General features: G+C 50.2%; 1 protein-coding gene across 5 annotated transcripts in view; it reads right to left on the reverse strand.

The window, feature by feature from the left end:
- cfap43 (cilia and flagella associated protein 43) overlaps positions 1–20,029 on the reverse strand; it is a 188,756-nt gene that overhangs the window by 21,434 nt on the left and 147,293 nt on the right. For all 5 annotated transcript variants that reach the window (XM_070876376.1, XM_070876377.1, XM_070876375.1 and 2 more), the window contains 6 exons: positions 18,342–18,449; positions 11,845–11,931; positions 10,960–11,048; positions 9,088–9,286; positions 7,761–7,873; positions 6,594–6,753 (listed from right to left, as the gene is read on the reverse strand). In XM_070876376.1, the coding sequence (XP_070732477.1) occupies positions 6,594–6,753; positions 7,761–7,873; positions 9,088–9,286; positions 10,960–11,048; positions 11,845–11,931; positions 18,342–18,449 (756 nt within the window). The remainder of the gene's footprint in view (positions 1–6,593; positions 6,754–7,760; positions 7,874–9,087; positions 9,287–10,959; positions 11,049–11,844; positions 11,932–18,341; positions 18,450–20,029) is intronic.

A 20,029-nucleotide genomic window follows, 5' to 3' on the forward strand; every position in this document is an offset into this window, starting at 1 on the left:
GCTATTGAGGGAGTGCAGCGAAGGTTCACCAGACTGATTCCCCGGATGGCTGGACTGACATATGAGGAGAGACTGGATCAACTGGGCCTTTATACATTGGAGTTTAGAAGGATAAGAGGAGATCTCATAGAAACATATAAGATTCTGACGGGACGGGACAGGTTAGATGTGGGTAGAATGTTCCCGATGTTGGGGGCAGTCCAGAACCAGGGGACACAGTCTTAGGATAAGGGGTAGGCCATTTAGGACTGAGATGAGGAGAAACCTCTTCACTCAGAGAGTTGTTAACCTGTGGAATTCCCTGCCGCAGAGAGTTGTTGATGCCAGTTCATTGGATATATTCAAGAGGGAGTTAGATATGGCCATTATGGCTAAGGGGATCAAGGGGTATGGAGAGAAAGCAGGAAAGGGGTACTGAGGTGATTGATCAGCCATGATCTTATCGAATGGTGGTGCAGGCTCGAAGGGCCGAATGGCCTACTCCTGCACCTATTTTCTATGTTTCTATTGCATGGTCATTATCTCTCTGGTGTATGTGCCGTATTTCCTATTTTCTATGTTTCTACGACAGTTCTGGGAACGGACTTCAGTAAACCCTCCATGTTCCTCTGAAATATTGCTGCAGCCGAGCGAATTCCAAAAGAGCACCTGTGATAAATAAACGGTCCTTTATGCGTGTTAATGCACATAAGTCTCTTCGACGTCTTGACCAACTCCTGTGTCATATAGGCCGATATCAAGTCCAGTTTCGTGAATGACTTCCCCCCGGCTAGCGTTGCAAAGAAGTCATCAGCTTTCGGTAACAGGTACTGATCTTGTTTTGAAACCCTGTTGATTGTAGCCTTGTAGTCTCCACAGATTCTGACTGTGCCATCACTATTCAGCACAGGAACAATGGGGCTGGCCCATTCATTAAATTGAACGGGTGATATGATCTCTTCACACTGGAGTCTGTCCATTCGACTTTGACCTTCTCCCTCATCCTATACGGAACTGCCCGAGCTTTATGATGGACGGGTCTTGCATCCGAGTCCACGTAGATCTACACCTTGGCTCCCGTGAAGTTGCCGATGCCTGGTTCGAACAGCGAGGGGAACTTGCTCAGTACTTGGGCACATGTATCTTCCTCCGATGACAACGCCTTGATGTCGTTCCAGTCACATCTGATTTTTTCAAGCTAGCTCCTGCCGAACAGCGTTGGGCCATTGCCTGGAACAATCCATAGCGGTAACTTGTGAACCACACCATCATAAGACATTTTAATTGTGGCACTGCCAATCACCATTATGAGTTCTTTGGTGTACGTGTGCAACTTGGCATTGATTGGACTCAGCCTTGGCCCCTCAGCCTTAGTATCCCACAGCTTGTCTAATGCCCTCTGGCTTATTATCGATTGACTCACCCCCGTGTCCAGTTCCATCGATTTTATTAAATTTCACGTTGATCATTATCGGTTTGCTCTTAGTTAGGAACGAGTACAGTCCATAGACTTCCTCCTTTGGTATCTCTGATTGCATATCCGGATCCACGCTAGTCTGACCATCATCCTTCACGTGGTATGTCGCAGCACGCTTGCTCAGCTGCGGGCACTTGCGCTGGAGATGCCCCACTCTCAGACAGACTTTGCAACTATATTGCTTAAATCGGCACTGCTGGTGCCGGTGATTTCCCTCACAACGCCAACACGGAGAAATCGGATGCATTCCCGCTGGCAGACTTTGAGCAGCCACAGGTTTCGCGTACGCAGTCGGGTAGGCCCTGCCATGTGCTGCTCTGCCGAACGCCGAATCAATCACATTTACAGTACTTGCCGAGTTTCAATTTTTCACTGATATCTGCTTTAGATTTCTATCCGTCGTCATGCATGACTGAGTGATCGTGACGGCCCTGTTAAAGTCCAATGTCTCCACCGCCAGTAGTTTACGCAGGATCACCTCGTGGTTGATGCTGATTGCAAAGAAGTCCCGCAGCATGTCTGCCAACACAGCCCCGAACTTACATGGTCCCACTAGACGTCTCAGGTCGGCAACGAATTCCACCGCATTCTGGCCCTCTGAGCGAACGAGCGTGTAAAATCTGTATCTCGAGATGATGATGCCTTCGTCTGGCTTAAGGTGGTCCTGTACCAGTGTACACAATTCTTCATTCATCTTCTCTGTTGGACTCACAGGCAGGAGTAGATTCTTTAACAGACCATAAATTTTTGGACCGTAAACCGAGAGGAACACCGCCCGGCGCTGATCTGCGTCGCCGACGTCCCCCATTTTGTTGGCCACGAAAAACTGGCTCAAACAGCTCACAAAGTCTGCCCAATCTTCTCCTTCCACAAATCGCTCCAACAATCCAATTGTGCTCATTTTTGCATGTAAAAGTTCTTGTTGCCTTGTCGCCAAATGTTGTGTATGCAATAACTGTTACTGAGTACTTGTGAGGTATAATCTTGGCTCTGCTTTATTAAGGCCCAAAGTTAGTAATGTACAAAATGGCTGGCCTTTTATACTTGGGCTGCACACACGTACGTGCAGCCCAATGGCCTCCAACAGTGACGCCATCTAGTAGTTAGTGATCCCAAAAATAAATACATGACAGGTAGATAGAGAGAAACAATTTCCTCTGATGGGGGAGTCCAGAACAAGGGGGCATAACCTTAAAATTAGAGCCAGGCCGTTCAGGGATGATGTCAGGAAGCACTTCTTCACACAAAGGGTGGTGGAAATCTGGAACTCTCTCCCCCAAAAAGCTGTTGAGGCTGGGGGAGATCAATTGAAAATTTCAAAACTGAAATTGATAGATTTCTGTCGAGTAATGGTATTAAAGGTTACAGAACCAGGGCGGGTGAATGGAGTTAAGATACAGGTCAGATATGCACTAACTGAATGGTGGAACTGGCTCGAAGGGCTGAATGGCTTCCTCCTGTTCCTATGATTGCCTCTTCTGTAATGTGACTGATTGTGGGCACAGTCCGTGTACCCAACCAGCTCTGCCAGTGACCACAGGGAGCAGCTTTTCCTTCCCTACCCCTCTCCCCAACTGGGAGATGTTGCAGCTTTCTCTCAGTAAGGCGGATGCGGCACAGATCGCAGGGAGAGTACATTGGGACTCGATCCTGTACTGGACCTCCTCGTGTTACTGCATCTTAAGGTTCCTGCAAATCACAGCAGGACGGCTGTTGTGGAAAGTTAATCTAGGAACATAAGAACATAAGAAATAGGAGCAGGAGTAGGTCATTTGGCCCCTCGAGCCTGCTCCGTCATTCAATACAATCATGGCTAATCTGATCTTGGCTTCAACTCCACTTCCCTGCCCACTTCCCATAACCTTTGACTCCCTTATCATTCAAAAATCTGTCTATCTCCACCTTAAATATATTGAATTACCCAGCCTCCACAGCTCTCTGGGAAAGAGAATTCCACAGATTTATAACCCTCTGAGAGAAGAAATTCCTTTTCATTTCCATTCTAAATTGGCGACCCCTTATTCTGAAACTATGCCCCCCTAGTTCTAGATTCTTCCATCAGGGGAAACATCCTCTCTGCATCTACCCTGTCAAGCCCCTATAGAATCTTATACGTTTCAATAAGATCACCTCTCAGTCTTCTAAACTCCAAGGAGTATAGGCCCAACCTGTTCAATCTTTCTTCATATGATAACCCCTTCATCTCAGGAATTAACCTCGTGAACCTTCTCTGAACTGCCTCCAATGCAAGTATATCCCTCCTTAAATAAGGAGACCAAAACTGTATGCAGTACTCCAGGTATGGTCTCACCAATACCCTGTACAGTTCTAGCAGGACTTCCCTGCTTTTATACTCCATCCCCCTTGCAATAAAGGCTAACATTCCATTTGCCTTCCTAATTACTTGCTGTACCCCTGCATGCTAGCTTTTTGTGTTTCATGTACAAGGACCCCTAGATCCCACTTTACCGCAGCATTTTGTAATCTCTCCCCATTTAAATAATAATTTGCTTTTTTATTTTTCAAAGTGGATAACCTCATATTTTCCCACATTATACTCCATCTGACAAATTTTTGCCACTCACTTAGCCTGTCTATATCCCTTTGCAGATTCTTTGCGTCCTCCTCACAACTTCCTTTCGCACCTATCTTTGTATCATCAGCAAACTTGGCTACATTACACTCGATCCCTTCATCGAAGTCATTGACATAGATTGTAAATAGTTGAGGCTCCAATACTGATCCCTGTGGCACCCCACTATTTAAGTTGCCAACCTGAAAATTACCCATTTATCCAGACTCTATTTTCTGTTAGTTAGCCAATCCTCTATCCATGCTAATATATTACCCCCAACCCTGTGAGCTCTTATCTTATGCAGTAACCTTTTATGTGGCACCTTATCAGATACTTTCTGGAAATCCAAATACACAACATCTACTGGTTCCCCTTTATCCACCCTGCTCGTTACATTCTCAAAAAACTCCAGCAAATTTATCAAACATGATTTTCCTTTCATAAAACCATGCTGACTCTACTTGACTGTATTATGATTTTCTAAGTGACCTGCTACTACTTCCTTAATGATGGACTCCAGCATTTTCCCAATGTGAACTGGTCTATAGTTTTTTGCTTTCTGTCTCCCTCCTTTTTTAAATAGAGGCGTTACATTTGCAGTTTTCCAGTCTGCTGGGATCTCTCCAGAATCCAGGGAATTTTGGTAGATTACAACCAATGCATCCACTATCTCTGCAGCCACCTCTTTTAAGATCCTAGGATGCAGACCATCAGGTCCAGGGGACTTGTCCACCTTTAGTCCCATTAGTTTGCCTAGTACTTTATCTCTAGTGATAGTGATTGTTTTAAGTTCCCCCTCCCCCCAATACCCCCTTGATTATCAATTATTGGGATGCTTTTAGTGTCTTCTACCATGAAGACTGATTTAAAATATTTGTTCAAAGTCTCCATTATTTTCCTGTTTCCCATTATTAATTCTCCAGCTCTTACTGTCTGTTTTTATATTTCTTGCTAGTTTACTCTCCTAAGCTATCTTCCCTTTCTTTATCATTTTTTTTAGTCGTCCTTTGCTGGTTTCTAAAAATTTCTCAATCCTCTGGCCTTCCACTGTCCTTTGCAACATTCTATGCCTTTGTTTGCAATTTGATACCATCCTTTACTTCCTTATTTAGCCACGGATGGTTCATTCTTTTAGAGTCTTTCTTTCTTACTGGAATATATCTTTTTGCTGAGAGTTATGAAATATCTCCTTTAATGTTTGCCACTGCGTTTCTACTGTCTTACACTTTTAATATATTTTCCCAGTTCACTTCAACCAACATTGCCTCCATACCTTTGCAATTACCTTTATTTAAGTTCAGGACACTAGTTTCAGACCTAGCTTTCTCACCCTCAAACTGAGTTTGAAATTCTATCATGGTATGATCCCTCTTCCCAAGAGGATCCTTCACCACAAGATCATTAGTTAATCCAGACTTGTTATACATTATCAGATCTAAAATAGTTTGCTCCCTGGTTGGTTCCACAACGTATTGTTCCAAAAAAAAACATCCCGCATACACTCTATGATCTCTTCCTCAAGGCTATCTTTGCCAATTTGATTTGTCCAGTCAATATAAAGATTTAAATCACCCATGATTATTGCCATCCCTTTTTTACAGGCCTCCATTATTTCTTAATTTATACTCTGACCTACAGTGTGGCTACTGTTAGGGGGCCTACAGACTACTTGCATCAGTGACTTCTTTCTCTTATTATTTCTTATCTCCACCCAAACTGATTCCACATCTTGTTCATCTGAGCCAATATCATTTCTCATTACTGCACTGATCTCATCCTTTATTAACAGAGCTACCCCACCTCCATTTCCTTTCTGCCTATCTTTCCGAAAAGACAAATAAGCATGAATATTTAGTTCCCAGCCTTGGTCACCTTGCAACCACATCTCTGTAATAGCTATCAGATCGTACCTATTTATTTCTATTTGTGCCGTCAACTCATCTATCTTGTTACGAATGCTATGTGCATTCAGATAGAGCTTTTAATTTTGTCTTTTTACAATTTTTTCCCTACTCTGACCCCTCTTTCTGATGCACTCTTATGTGTATATGCTCTGTCCCTTCCTGTCACACTCTGGTTATCATTACCCCTATCGCTACCCTGCACTTTTGCCTTCTCCTTTCTCTTTGACTTTTTACATTTCTGCTCCCCCCTACCCCCCGCTCCCCCCCACAACTATTTAGTTTAAAACCCTATCTACAGCCCTAGTTATTTGATTCGCCAGGACACTTGTCCCAGCCTGGTTCAAGTGAAGTCCGTCCGGCGGAACAGCTCCCTCTTATCCCAGTACTGGTTCCAGTGCCCCATGAATTGAAACCCATTTCTCCCACACCAATCTTTCAGCTACGCGTTCATCTCTCTGATCCTATTTACCCTATGCAAATGGGTATTTACCATTTAGGTAAAATGGGTATCCTATTTATCCTATACCCTAGGCTCTGATCCACTGAGGCCGCGTGGCCTCGTGCAATGTGGGGCAGGGTCTGCTGGGTCTATTCAAACTCGTGCTCAAGAGCAGAGCAAAACACACTGAAAGGGGTCCGTTGGTCGCTGCTGCCTTACCTGAATGGTGCTGTTCAGATCCTCCACCACTCCCTTGTGCAGCAGGATGGAGTTGGAATAGTCGGGGATGAAGTCGCTGCTCACCACCTCCACCTGGCCCTGTTTTAATACCAGCTGCACCATCAGATTCAGCTGGAACTGTGACTTGGTCTCACGCAGACTGCTCACGGGGCGAGGGCGAGAGGGAGCACAAGATTGGCATCATCAGCACAGATTTTATCAGAAAGAAAAGTTTGGTACTTTGAAAGTCGCGATTCTGACACAGAACTCCCCCCACAATAAAAAAAAGAAAGAACTTGCATTTATATCGCACCTTTCATCATCTCAAAACGCTTTACGGCCAATTAAGTACTTTTTGAAGTGTAGTCACTGGTGTAATGTAGGAAACGTGGCAGCTAATTTGCATACAGCAAGCTCCCACAAACAGCAATGTGGTAATGGCCAGATAATCTGCATTTGTTATGTTGATTGAGAGATAAATATTGGCCAGGACACCGGGGATAACTGTTCTTCTTCAAAATAGTGCCATGGGATCCACCTGAGAGAGCAGACGGGGCCTCGGTTTAACGTCTCACCCGAGGACGGCACCTCCAACAATGAGGCGCTCCGTCAGTACTGCCCCTCTGACAGTACAGTGCTCCCTCAGTACAGTGCTCTCTCAGTACTGCCCCTCCAACAGTGCAGCGCTCCCTCAGTACTGCCCTCCTGACAGTTCAGCACTCCCTTAGTACTGCCCCTCTAACAGTACAGCGCTCCCTCAGTACTGCCCCTCCGACAGTGCAGCACTCCCTCAGTATTGCCCCTCTGACAGTACAGCGCTCCCTCAGTACTGCCCCTCCAACAGTGCATTGCTCCCTCAGTACTGCCCCTCCGACAGTGCAGCGCTCCCTCAGTACTGCCCCTCCAACAGTACGGCGCTCCCTCAGTACTGTCCCTCCAACAGTGCATCGCTCCCTCAGTACTGCCCCTCCGGCAGTGCAGCACTCCCTCAGTATTGCACTGGAGTATCAATCTGGATTATGGGTTCTAGTCTCTGGAGTGGGGCTTGAACCCACGACCTCCTGACTCAGAGGTGAGAGTGCTAGTCCAATGTTACAGCGGACGATCGGGAGAACTTTCGTGGAAATTCCCCTCCCCCCCTTGCGTTTAATGTAAAGCAGGACTGACTTGCTGAGGTCTAGGGTGAAGCTGTTGGCAAGTTGTACGCTTTTTTCGACCTCTTCGATTCTCTGTTGAAGGAAAGTATGCATCTCTGCCAGTGTCACGGCCTTCAGTTTGATCTGAGAAAGGAGAAGAGAGAGTGAGCGTCGACAGGGCAGCAAGGTCAACCAGTTACAGAGTGTGCACGGAGTGTACACGGAACAGCGGGGAGCCTGGGAGGCACTGGGTCCACGAGCAGCTGCCTGTGCTGTGACTTTAATCCAACGGCCCTGGATTGGGCCCAGTGCGGGCAGGTGGGGGTGGGGAGGTGGAGGGCACGGACAGTCACCTTCGTCAGTCAGGGAGCGCTGTGTGTCACAGAAACAATATACAGCCTGCAGTGTGTGACTGGCTGGGCCCAGAATACATGATGACACAGGCCCTTTACTACAATCAGTGCATTGTATCTCTCCTGTCTTTACCCTCAGTTCCCGAATCCAGCTGGCAACATCTGTAGGGCAGCTGGACTGATGGATGGGACGGTGATCCCATTTCGAACAGCTGGGAAATGTGGGCAGTCTGCAGGAGGTGCTGCAAGGCAGGAGCAAAGCAACAGGAGGCCACTCAGCCCCTCAAGCCTATTCTGCCATTCACTGAGATCATGGCTGATCTGTGTCTTAACTCTACTTACTCACTTTGGTTCCATAACCCTTAATGCTCTTACTCAACAAAAATCTATTGTTCTTAGTTTTGAAATTTTCAACCTACCCCCAGTTTTTGAGGGAGAGAGTTCCAGATTCTCACTGCCCTCTGTGTGAAGAAGTGTATCCTGCCAACACCCCTGAACAGCCTTGCTCTAATTGTAAGCTTATTACCCCCTGTTCTGGATTCCCTCCAGCAATGGAAATAGTTTCTCTCTATCTACCCTGTTAAATCCTTCAATCATCTTAAACAACTCAATTAGATCACCCCATAATCTTCTATATTCAAGGGAATACAAGCCCAGTCTGTGCAACCTGTTCTCATAATTCAACCCTTTTAGCCCCGGAATCATTCCAGTGAATCTGCGCTGCACCTCAAATGACATTTGTATTGACAGGCAGTTCTGGGTATGAACATACCCATGGGAAAGTCGGTTTTATCTCCTCTCTTGAATGGCACTGGAGCCGACATCCTCTTCCCGTGGGGACAGTGTGCTGCGACCCGCTGAGCTATATGCCGGATGAGTTGTCAGGCTAGGTTGCAGCCACCACTGGGAGCTTAGTGATCCAAGACGGAATATCTGGCACCGCTGATGCTCTCCAACCGGATAAACCATCAGTAGCTTCACCACACGGCGCCCTCTCTCTCTCACCTGATGTTCACTCTTGATTTTCATCTGTCTAATTTCAATTAACCGATTCCACAGGGCGGGCTCCAGGCCCTCGTACGCGTTGCGTGGTGAATCAAGCTCCTCCATGGCCGCCACCAGCTGGGTGTGGCCTTCGCTGGCCGAATGCAATCGGTCACCAAAGGGGCTGGCCGCTGCCACCTGGATCCTTTTCATCTGCACCCTAAACCGCGAGAAACCGGACGTTAGGTCCCGGACCGACAGCGGGACCCCCACACGGAGCGGGATCCCCTCACAGAGCGGGACCCCCACACAGAGCCCTACACGGAGCGGAACCCACTCACACACAGTGGGACCCCCACACAGAGCCCTCCACGGAGCGGAACCCACCCACACAGAGCGGGACCCCCACACAGAGCCCTACACGGAGCGGAACCCCCCCACACAGAGCGGGACCCCCACACAGAGCCCTCCACGGAGCGGAACCCCCCCACACGGAGCGGGATCCCCACACAGAGCGGGACCGCCACTCAGAGCCCTACACGGAGCGGAACCCCCCTACACAGAGCGGGACCCCCTCACAGAGCGGGACCCCCACACAGAGCCCTACACGGAGCGGAACCCCCCCACACAGAGCGGGACCCCCTCACAGAGCGGGACCCCCACACAGAGCCCTACACGGAGCGGAACCCACTCACACACAGTGGGACCCCCACACAGAGCCCTCCACGGAGCGGAACCCACCCACACAGAGCGGGACCCCCACACAGAGCCCTACACGGAGCGGAACCCCCCCACACAGAGCGGGACCCCCACACAGAGCCCTACACGGAGCGGAATGCCCCCACACAGAGCGAGCCCCCCTACACAGAGCGAGCCCCCTCCACACAGAGCCCTACACAGAGCGGAACCTCCCCCCCACACAGCAGACTCCCCCACACAGAGCGGGACCCCCACACAGAGCCCTACACAGAGCGGGCCCCCCCCTATACAGAGCAGGCCCCCCCCCCACACAGAGCGGGACCCCCACACAGAGCCCGACATGGAGCGGGACCCCACCCCCCACACAGAGCCGAGACCCCCCACACAGAGCCCGGACCCCCCACACAAAGAGCAGGACCCCACACAGAGAGCGGGACCCCCCCACACAGCGGGACCCTCCACATGGAGCCCAGACCCCACACAGAGAACAGGGCCCCCCACATAAAGAGCGGGGACCCCCCACATGGAGCCCAGACCCCACACAGAGAGCAGGACCCCCCACACAGAGCCCGAACCCCCCACACAAAGAGCAGGACCCCACACAGAGAACGGGACCCCCCCACACAGTGGGACCCTCCACACGGAGCCCAGACCCCACACGGAGAACAGGGCCTCCCACATAAAGAGCGGGGACCCCCCACATGAAGCCCAGACCCCACACAGAGGGTGGGACCTCCACACAGAGCCCGGACCCCCCACACAGAGTGGGACCCCCCTCATGGAGCCCGGACCCCCCCCCACACAGAGCAGGTGTTGCGATGTGGGGCTGTATTGCGGTGGGGGGGAGGGGGATTTTGGTAAGGTGGTGTGGGGGGGGGGATGTTGCGGTGCGGGGCAGTTTTGTGATGGTTGGGGAGGGGTGTTGCGGTGTGGGGCAGTGTTGTGGTTGGGGAGGGGTGGAGCGGTGTGGTGGGGGAGGGCGGTGTGTGGGGCAGTGTTGTGGGGGGGGGGTGCAGTGGTGGCGGGGGGGGGGGGTGTTGTGGTGGGGGGGTGGTGTTGCGGTGTGGGGCGGTGTTGCGTTGGTGGGAGGTGGGGGCGGTGTGTCGGGCGGTGTTGCGTTGGTGGGGGGGGGGATGTCGGGCGGTGTTGCGGGGTGGGGGGCAATGCTGCCATGTCGCGGTGTGGGGAACTCACTTCGGTCTGCGCTTGTACAATTTGTAGAGTTGGTCGACGACTGTAGCATGGACATCGAAAAACTCCTTTCTGAATCCACGGTCCAGGAGCTAGGGAGAAACACAGACCACAGCTTGCGTCAGAGAATAATGGGACAGTGCAGGGCAGGGCAGGGGAGGGGGCTTCCCGACCCCACAGGCACAATCCCACAGCTCACTCGGCAAACTATCCTCATCGTGCCACAGTTAATGGTTTGTGCAGTGTAGGGGGCTCAATAATTGGCCTCAGTGACCTGGGGTCCGCACTGCTCATCGCTGGCCAGTCTGTCCTGCTACACACTGCGTTTGTGGACCCACCCGCCTGCTCCCAGCGCAGCCTCCTCCACGGCCCCCCAACCCCAATCTTGTGTCCCTCCAATCCCGGAGTTCTATTCCCGATTCCTGACTCGTGTTCCCCTCGATCCCGGAGTTATGTTCCCCCTGATCCCGGAGTTGTGTTCCAGATCCTAGAGTTGTGTTCCCCATCCCGGAGTTGTGTTCCCAAGCCCGGAGTTGTGTCCCCCCCGATCCCAGGGTTGTGTTCCCGATCCTGGAGTTGTGTTCCCGATCCCGGAGTTGTGTTCCCCTTGATTCCGGAGTTGTGTTCCTGATCCCAGAGTTGTGTTCCTGATCTCAGAGTTGTGTTCCCCTCGATCCCAGAGTTGTGTACCCGCCGATCCCGGAGTTGTGTCTTCCCCCAATCTGGAGTTGTGTTCCCGATCCCCGAGTTGTGTCCCCCGCAATCCTGGAGTTGTGTCCCCTCCGATCCCGGAGTTGTGTCCGCCCCGATCCCGGAGTTGTGTTCCCCCCGATCCCGGAGTTGTGTTCCCCCCGATCCCGGTGAGACAAGAAATGCAAAATGTTTTACTCTGTCTTCAGCGACTAGATCATCGTAGGTCTCTCGGTATCGATCCACCATCACTTTGCTCTCGTGCACCATGTGCTCCCTCTGAACCTGTCAAAGGGAAAGGGAGCAGGGTCATTGCTGGGAACGATTGCTCAAACACTTGGAGTAGTTCACATCAGTAACCTGTCCTCTCAGTCCCATGCTTCTTGTGGTTACTTATCTTGTGGTGTGATAAACTTGCTCACTCAGTGATATCCATGATGGACCCATAGAACCAGGACAGGGCACCGGGGGAAGGGCCCAGTCCCGCAGGGCACTGGGGGAAGGGCCCAGTCCCGCAGGGCACTGGGGGAAGGGCCCAGTCCCGCAGGGCACTGGGGGAAGGGCCCACCCCCACAGAGCACAGGAAGACGGTCCTGACTTAAATCCTGAACGGCCGAGCTCTAATTTTAATGTTACGACCCTTGTTCTGGATTCCCCATTGAAGGAAATAATTTTTCTGATTCTATCCTATCAAATACCATCATCATTTTAACCACCTCAATTAGATCATCACTCAACCTTCTAAACTCAAGGGAATACAAGCCACGGTTATGCATAACCCTTTAATCCCTGGTATCATTCTGGTGAATCTGAAGTAGAATATAAAAGCCGAGAAGCATTGTTAAATTCATATAGCGCCTTGGAAAGAGCACACATTGAGGACTGTGTGCCGTTCTGGGGGGGAGAAATTCGGAAGCGCACCGTTCCACAGGGGGTAAATCAAGCGCTCCACTTCCTTCCTGGAGCCCAAGAGGCAGCAGGCGGGGTGGTGAGTGGAGCAGCAGTGCAAACTGGGCCGTGCAGCGCTGCTGCGATGGAAGGCTCCTTTGCTCCCTGAAAGGGAAAGGCCATCGCTGCAGGCTCTGGACACTGACAGCAGCCGTGATCTGGCCCAATCAACCAGCTGCATTGCGGCAGAGTGCCGGGCTGATCGATCGCGGGGGAGGAAGATGAAAAAATAATCAAAGCGATCAACGGCACATTTGTTTTAGTTACCTCGGCCACCTGGCCTTTAATCATCGCCCCCCAAAGCTCCCGGCCTCCCGATGGACGTCTCCTGGAGTTGTCGGTGTTGTCGCCCGGCGATGCTGCAGGGGGCGGGGCTCCGGGGTGACGTTATAATCTCTGGGCAAAAGTGATCGGGGCGCAATGCCGTCCCGCCGCCCCAACCCTTCTGCCAAATATGGCGGGAGGCGATATTCTCGCTTAATTGTTTAGTGCCTCGTTAGCGCCCCACCGGTGGTCATAGTGGGAGGTGCTAAGGAGGCCAATTTCTAGGCCCCGGTCTCCACACTACAATTAAGGATATTGAAGAACAGGAAAAGGTGCAGAAAAGATGTTACCAGAATTGAGAGGATGGAACTATCAGGAAAGATTGGGCGGTCTCTGCCTCCTTTCTCTGTAAAAGAGTCGACCCGATAGAAGTGTTTATAATTATGAAGGGATTCGATCGGGTGGATGTGGAGAAACTGTTTCCACTTGTGGGGGAGTCCAGAACAAGCGGGCAGAAATATAATATAGTCACTAACAAATCAAATAAGGAATTTAAGAACAATTTCTTTACACCGAGCGGAGAGAGTGTGGCAGAGAACACCGAGGCTTGATGGTGATAAGTATTAATGCTTGGGGGTCACCAGACACCGCGGTCGGAGGTCATCGGGCTGTACGCATGTGGCATGTGTGCTTGGTCACCTGTATATAAGCTGGGTGTCTTTGTCACGCTGGCACTCTTGGGGTGGAATAAAGATCGATCGGGTCGAACCTGAGTGAGTTTACAGTAACCAGGCTCTTGAGTCATTACAATTGGCGACGAGGTAATTTAAGAACCTTCGCATGCACAATGGGCACTGTTGGAATCCTGGAGAGATTCGTGGAGGGCAAGGATTGGGCGGATTTTGTCGACCGCCTGGATCAGTATTTTGTGGCCAACGGCATGGAGGCAGAGGCCTACACAGTTAAGCGCAGGGCAGTTCTCCTCACTGTTTGTGGTCCGAAAATTTACGGCCTCATGAAGAATCTTCTCTCGCCTGTACGGCGGGAAAAGGGTACGAGGAATTGTGTACGGTGGTGGGTAACCACCTGAAGCCAAAAGAGGGGATCATCATATCACGCCACCGTTTCTACACGCATGTTCGTGCTGAGGGCCAGGACGTGTCGGGATTTGTCATCGACCTGCGATGTCTTGCTGGGCCGTGTAAGTTCGGGAACATGCTGGAAGACAGGCTGCGTGATGTCTTTGTGATAGGCATCAGCCATGATGTGATCCTCAGGAAGCTGCTGGCTGCAGAGACGCTGGATTTGAAAAAGGCCATAGCGACTGCCCTGGCATGCATGATGACAGATGATAATTTGAGGCAGATATCATCGACGAGTCGGAGTTCCACGGCAAGTACTATAAACAAGAAGGTATCGTCTTCGGGCAGAGAGGCGTACACGAAACCTGCCGCTGCTCAGAGCCCGCCAACTGGTTCGATCCAGATTTCATCCTGTTGGCGTTGTGGGGGCAATCATCGGCCTAGTTTAGACAATACTCATGCAATGGATGTTCGAAAGTGGGGCATCTTCACAGGATGTGTCCACAATGGAGCAAGCGTGGTGCGGCTCACCACGTGGTTGATAAGGGCAAGTTCAGTGATGGCCTGGATACGCAACCCGAGGAGGAAGTGAATGGACTGTATTCGTTCTTGAGCAAGAGCCAGCCGATAGTCGTTAATGTGAAGCTGAATGGCGTGTCTGTATCAATGCAGCTGGACACGGGTGCGAGCCAGTCGATAATGAGCCAAAGGGCATTCAACAAGCTGTGGGACACTAAGGCTGCGAAACCGAAGCTGAGTCCAATCAATGCCAGGTTGCGTACTTACAATAAGGAACTCATACCGGTGCTCGGCAGTGCAGCAATCGAGGTGTCATATGACGGTGTGGTTCACGAGCTACCATAATGGATCGTCCCAGGTAATGGTCCACGCTGTTCGGCAGGAATTGGCTTGAGAAAATCAAGCTGAATTGGAAAGATGTCAAGATGTCCTTTTGGGATTTGTTCGGCTGCAGCCATATTTCAGAAGAATATGGAGAATTTACTGAAGTCCGTTCCTAGAACTGTCATGTTTCAAGATGACATTCTGGTCACAGGTCGCGACACTGCTGAATATCTGAACACTCAGGCTGAAACGCTCGAAGTGTGCTCAAGTATTGAAAAGGTTTCCTTCTTTGTTTGAACCGAGCATTGGTAATTTTACGGGAGCCAAGGTGCAGATTCACCTGGATTCCAATGTAAGGCCTGTCTATCACAAAGCTCAGTCTGTTCCGTACATGATGAGGGAGAAGGTTGAAATTGAGCTTGACAGACTCCAGCGTGACGGGATCATATCACCGGTCGAGTTTAACAAGTGAGCTAGTCCCATTGTTCCTGTGTTGAAGAGTGATAGCACTGTCAGGATTTGTGGAGACGACAAGGTTACGATTTTGAAACAGGATCAGTATCCGTTACCGAGGACTGATGACCTGTTCGTCATGCTAGCTGGTGGAAAGTTGTTCACAAAACTGGATCTGACATCGGTTTATATGACCCAGGAGCTTGTCGACACTTCGAAGAAACTCACCTGCATCAACACCCATAAAGGACCGTTCATCTACAACAGGTGTCCTTTTTCGGATTCGTTTGGGTGCAGCTATATTTTAGAGGAATACGGAGAATTTACTGAAGTCCATTCCTAGAACTGTCGTGTTTCAAGATGACATTCTGGTCACAGGTCATGACACTGCTGAACATCTGAACACTCAGGCTGAAACGCTCGAAGTGTGTATTTATGGCACCTGAAGTCGAATTCCTCGGCAGGAATATTGCTGCTGATGGCATCGGGCCCACTGATTCGAAAACCGAGGCCATCAAAAATGCACCCAGGCCTCAGAATGTGACAGAGCTACGTTCATTCCTTGGGCTACTCAACTACTTTGGTAATTTCTTACCAGATTGAGCACTTTACTAGAGCCACTGCATGTGTTACTAAGAAAAGGCTATAACTGGGTCTGGGATGTGTCTCAAGATACATCCTTTGAGAAAGCCAAGAATCTGCTATATTCAAACAAGTTGCTTGTTCATTATGATCCGCATAAGCGTCTTGTATTGGCCTGTGATGCTTCATCATATGGGGTTGGCTGCGTACTCCAACAAGCAAGCTACAACCTGTCTGTCTAAAACAGAAAGAGCTTACAGCATGGTAGAGAAAGAAGCTTTGGCCTGTGTCTCTGACGTAAAAAAAATGCACAAGTATCTGTTTGGTCTTTGTTTTGGACTAGAAATGGATCACAAGCCACTCATTTCATTGTTTGCGGAAAACAAAGGTATTAATACCAATGCATCATCCTGCATTCAAAGGTGGACGCTGACATTGTCTGCCTATGGTTACGTCATCTGTCATAGACCTGGTACTGAGAATCGTGCCGATGCACTGAGTCATCTGCCCTTACCCACAACTGAGATGGAGACGCCTCAACCTATAGATCTACTGTTAGTAATGGATGCTTTTGAGAGTGAAGGAACCCCTGTCACTGCTCAACAAGTTAGGATCTGGACCAGCCATGACCCTATTTTATCGGTTGTGAAACGGTGTGTACTCAGTGGTGATTGGTCTGCCATACCTATGGAGATGCGTGAGGAAACCAAACCTTACAACTGTCGCAAGGATGAGCTGTCCATTCAGTCAGACTGTTTACTGTGGGGTAATCATGTAATCATGCCTAAGAAAGATAGAGAAAAATTTGTACATGAACTTCATGGCACTCATCCTGGTATTGTCATGATGAAGTCCATTGCTAGGTCTCGTGTATGATGGCCTGGAATTGCCTCTGATCTGGAATCATGCATGCATCAGTGCAATACTTGCATGTAGCTAAGTACCAGCGGAATCTCCGCTGAGTCTTTGGTCGTGGCCATCCAAACCATGGTCGAGGATCCACGTTGATTTTGTGGACCCATTCCTAGGAAAGATGTTTTTTATCGTAGTAGATGCATATTCTAAGTGGATAGAGTGTGTTATTATGTCATCCAGCACGTCTACAGCTACCATTGAGAGCCTTCATATCACGTTTGCTACTCATGGTTTGCCTGACATTGTTGTGAGCGACAACGGATCTTGCTTCACAAGCCTTGAGTTCCAGGAGTTCATGAAACCCAATGGCATCAGACATGTGACATCAGCTCCATTCAAGGCTGCTTCTAATGGTCAAGCAGAGCTTGCCGTTCAAACGATCAAGCAAAGTATGAAACATGTAACTCAGGGCTCACTGCAGAGATGATTGTCATGTATATTGCTCAGTTACAGGTCAAGACCTCATATGCTTACTGGGGCTCCTCCTGCTGAACTACTGATGAAGAGAAATCTCAAGATCAGGCTTTCTCTTGTTCATCCTGATTTGAATGATCGTGTCAAAGTCAGCAATGGTGTCGTGATCGTTTTGCTGTCTCACGTGACATCTCGGCCAACGATCCGGTTTATGTACTGAACTATGGTCAAGGTCCAAAGTGGATCGCCGGCACTGTTACAGCCAAGGAGGGTAACAGAGTGTTTATTGTCGTGCCCAAGAATGGGCAAACATGCAGGAAACACCTTGACCGGGTTAAACTGCGGCACATGGATGAACTGGAACCGAGTGAGGAAGATGCAGTCAGTGATCAACCAACCATTGTTCACTCATCAGAGGACACTGCTGACATTACTGACTCTGAACCTTCAGTCTCTGATGTGGTCATGACCACTCCCATCAGATCGGCTACTCAGCCCTCAGTCTCACTGGACTGTTAAGATTTTAAAAGGGGGATGTTGTTATGTATTAATGCTTGGGGGTCACCAGACACCAGAGGGCGCCACGGTCGGAAGTCATCGGGCTGTACGCATCTGGCATGTGTGCTTGGTCACCTGTATATAAGCTGGATGTCTTTGTCACCCTGGCAATCTTGGGTTGGAATAAAGATGGATCAGGTTGCACCTGAGTGAGTTTACAGTAACCAGACTCTTGAGTCATTACAGATGTACAGAGGGAGAAGGCAACAAAGAGATAAAGGCAGGGTGGGAAGAGGGAATTCGAGTGGGAGCAGCCTCATGCGGAGTATAAAGCAAGGACCATCAGCAAGGTATCATCTGCTCTGTGTGCAATTTTAGGGCATTAGTCTGTGACTAGTTAAAGGACAAGTGTTAACCCATAGTAACAAACAACAGATTGTAAATGCTGGAGACACTTGGCAGATCAGACAGCCTCTGCAGGGAACAGGCACATTAACATTGTGGATGAAAAACCCTCGATCAAAACGGGACGGTTCATGAGCCAGCAATTGGATTTTAAATGTTATTCTCACATACAAAATCAGTGCAGACCAAACAAAATGATGTTTAAATGTGGACACTAGCGAGAGAATGTCAGTGTTATCTAGCAATGGGATTTGCACTTATCTTGGATCTAATTATATTCCTATCTGGTACCGTGCAATTCTTCTGCTCGGAGAGTAGGTAGTTCAGTTGAGCATCCCTGTTCTGTAACTCTTCCTCGATTCGCAGTGAGAAGACCAGGTTGCAGATCTTCAGCTCCTCCTGTGGGTAAAGAGTCAGTCAGTCCCTCAACACAGTGTGCGTGTGTCTCAGTCAGTCCCTCAACACAGTGTGTATGTGTCTCAGTCCCTCACAACACAGCGTGCGTGTGTCTCAGTCCCTCACAACACAGCGTGCGTGTGTCTCAGTCCCTCACAACACAGCGTGCGTGTGTCTCAGTCAGTCCCTCAACACAGTGTGTATGTGTCTCAGTCCCTCACAACACAGCGTGCGTGTGTCTCAGTCCCTCACAACACAGCGTGCGTGTGTCTCAGTCAGTCCCTCAACACAGTGTGTATGTGTCTCAGTCCCTCACAACACAACGTGCGTGTGTCTCAGTCCCTCACAACACAGTGTGCGTGTGTCAGTCCCTCAACACAGTGTGTATGTGTCTCAGTCCCTCACAACACAACGTGCGTGTGTCTCAGTCCCTCACAACACAGTGTGCGTGTGTCAGTCGCTCAACACAGTGTGCGTGTGTCTCAGTCCCTCACAACACAGCGTGCGTGTGTCTCAGTCCCTCACAACACAGTGTGCATGTGTCTCAGTCCCTCACAACACAGCGTGCGTGTGTCTCAGTCCCTCACAACACAGTGTGCATGTGTCTCAGTCCCTCACAACACAGCGTGCGTGTGTCTCAGTCCCTCACAACACAGTGTGCATGTGTCTCAGTCCCTCACAACACAGTGTGCGTGTATGTGTCTCAGTCAGTCCCTCAACACAAATCACTTTTCTATCTGCGATGCTGAAGAAGGTTCCTGACCATCCAACTGGCGCCAACTTGGCACAGTTAGCAGAACTCTCACCTCGGATTCAGAAGGCTGAGACCTATTCCAGGACATGATCCCATATTTTCCAGCACTCTAGTGGGAACCTACACCACTTTCTCTTACACACACTTAAAAGAACTTTAGCCTGTTTCTTGTTCCAATCTGTACAGCTCCCTCTACACACCCAGGGCAGGTACAGCACGGATTAGACACAGTCGCTGGACATTAGGGGGACAAAACTGCCCCTTTTTATAGCCCCATTAGTGCCGCCGGGGGGCGCTAATGGGGCACAAGTCAGTTTTTGTCTGGGGAAGGGGAGGGGATGCGCTAACGTCTCCCGGGAAATTGTGGCGACCCCTCACCGCCCTGCATCAACCCTTTAATGCCCCACGGGGTAAATTGCCCACGGGCCACGATGCTGGCAGATATCTGCTCTCGGGCCGCTGTTTAAAGGGGAGGCCTGCAGCGCCCCGGGCCGTCACCTTCTTGGGTGGCGAAGGCAGCCCTAGCGTGGTCTGGGCCACCATCGTGCAGCCCCACACTGCGTCTTGGGTGGCAGGCTGCTGGCCCGGTCACACGCTGTCCTGGTAGTGAGTGGCGGCCTCCATAGGGCCGTGCAGAGTCCGCAGCAACCTCCCCTTTAATGGAAGGGACGGGGCGTGTAGGGCATCAGCGCCGCACTACCGCCCCAGCACCAATTCCGCGACGGGGGCGGGACCTCCGGGCCGGGCGATAAATCCCGGCCCTGGAAGGTTGCTGCCCCTGATCGGGGTGCGGAGCAATTTCGCCACCTGGGTCCAGAGCTGATGTCTG

The sequence above is a fragment of the Pristiophorus japonicus genome, chromosome 3, assembly GCF_044704955.1.
Source record: "Pristiophorus japonicus isolate sPriJap1 chromosome 3, sPriJap1.hap1, whole genome shotgun sequence".
NCBI classification, from domain to species: Eukaryota; Metazoa; Chordata; class Chondrichthyes; family Pristiophoridae; genus Pristiophorus; species Pristiophorus japonicus.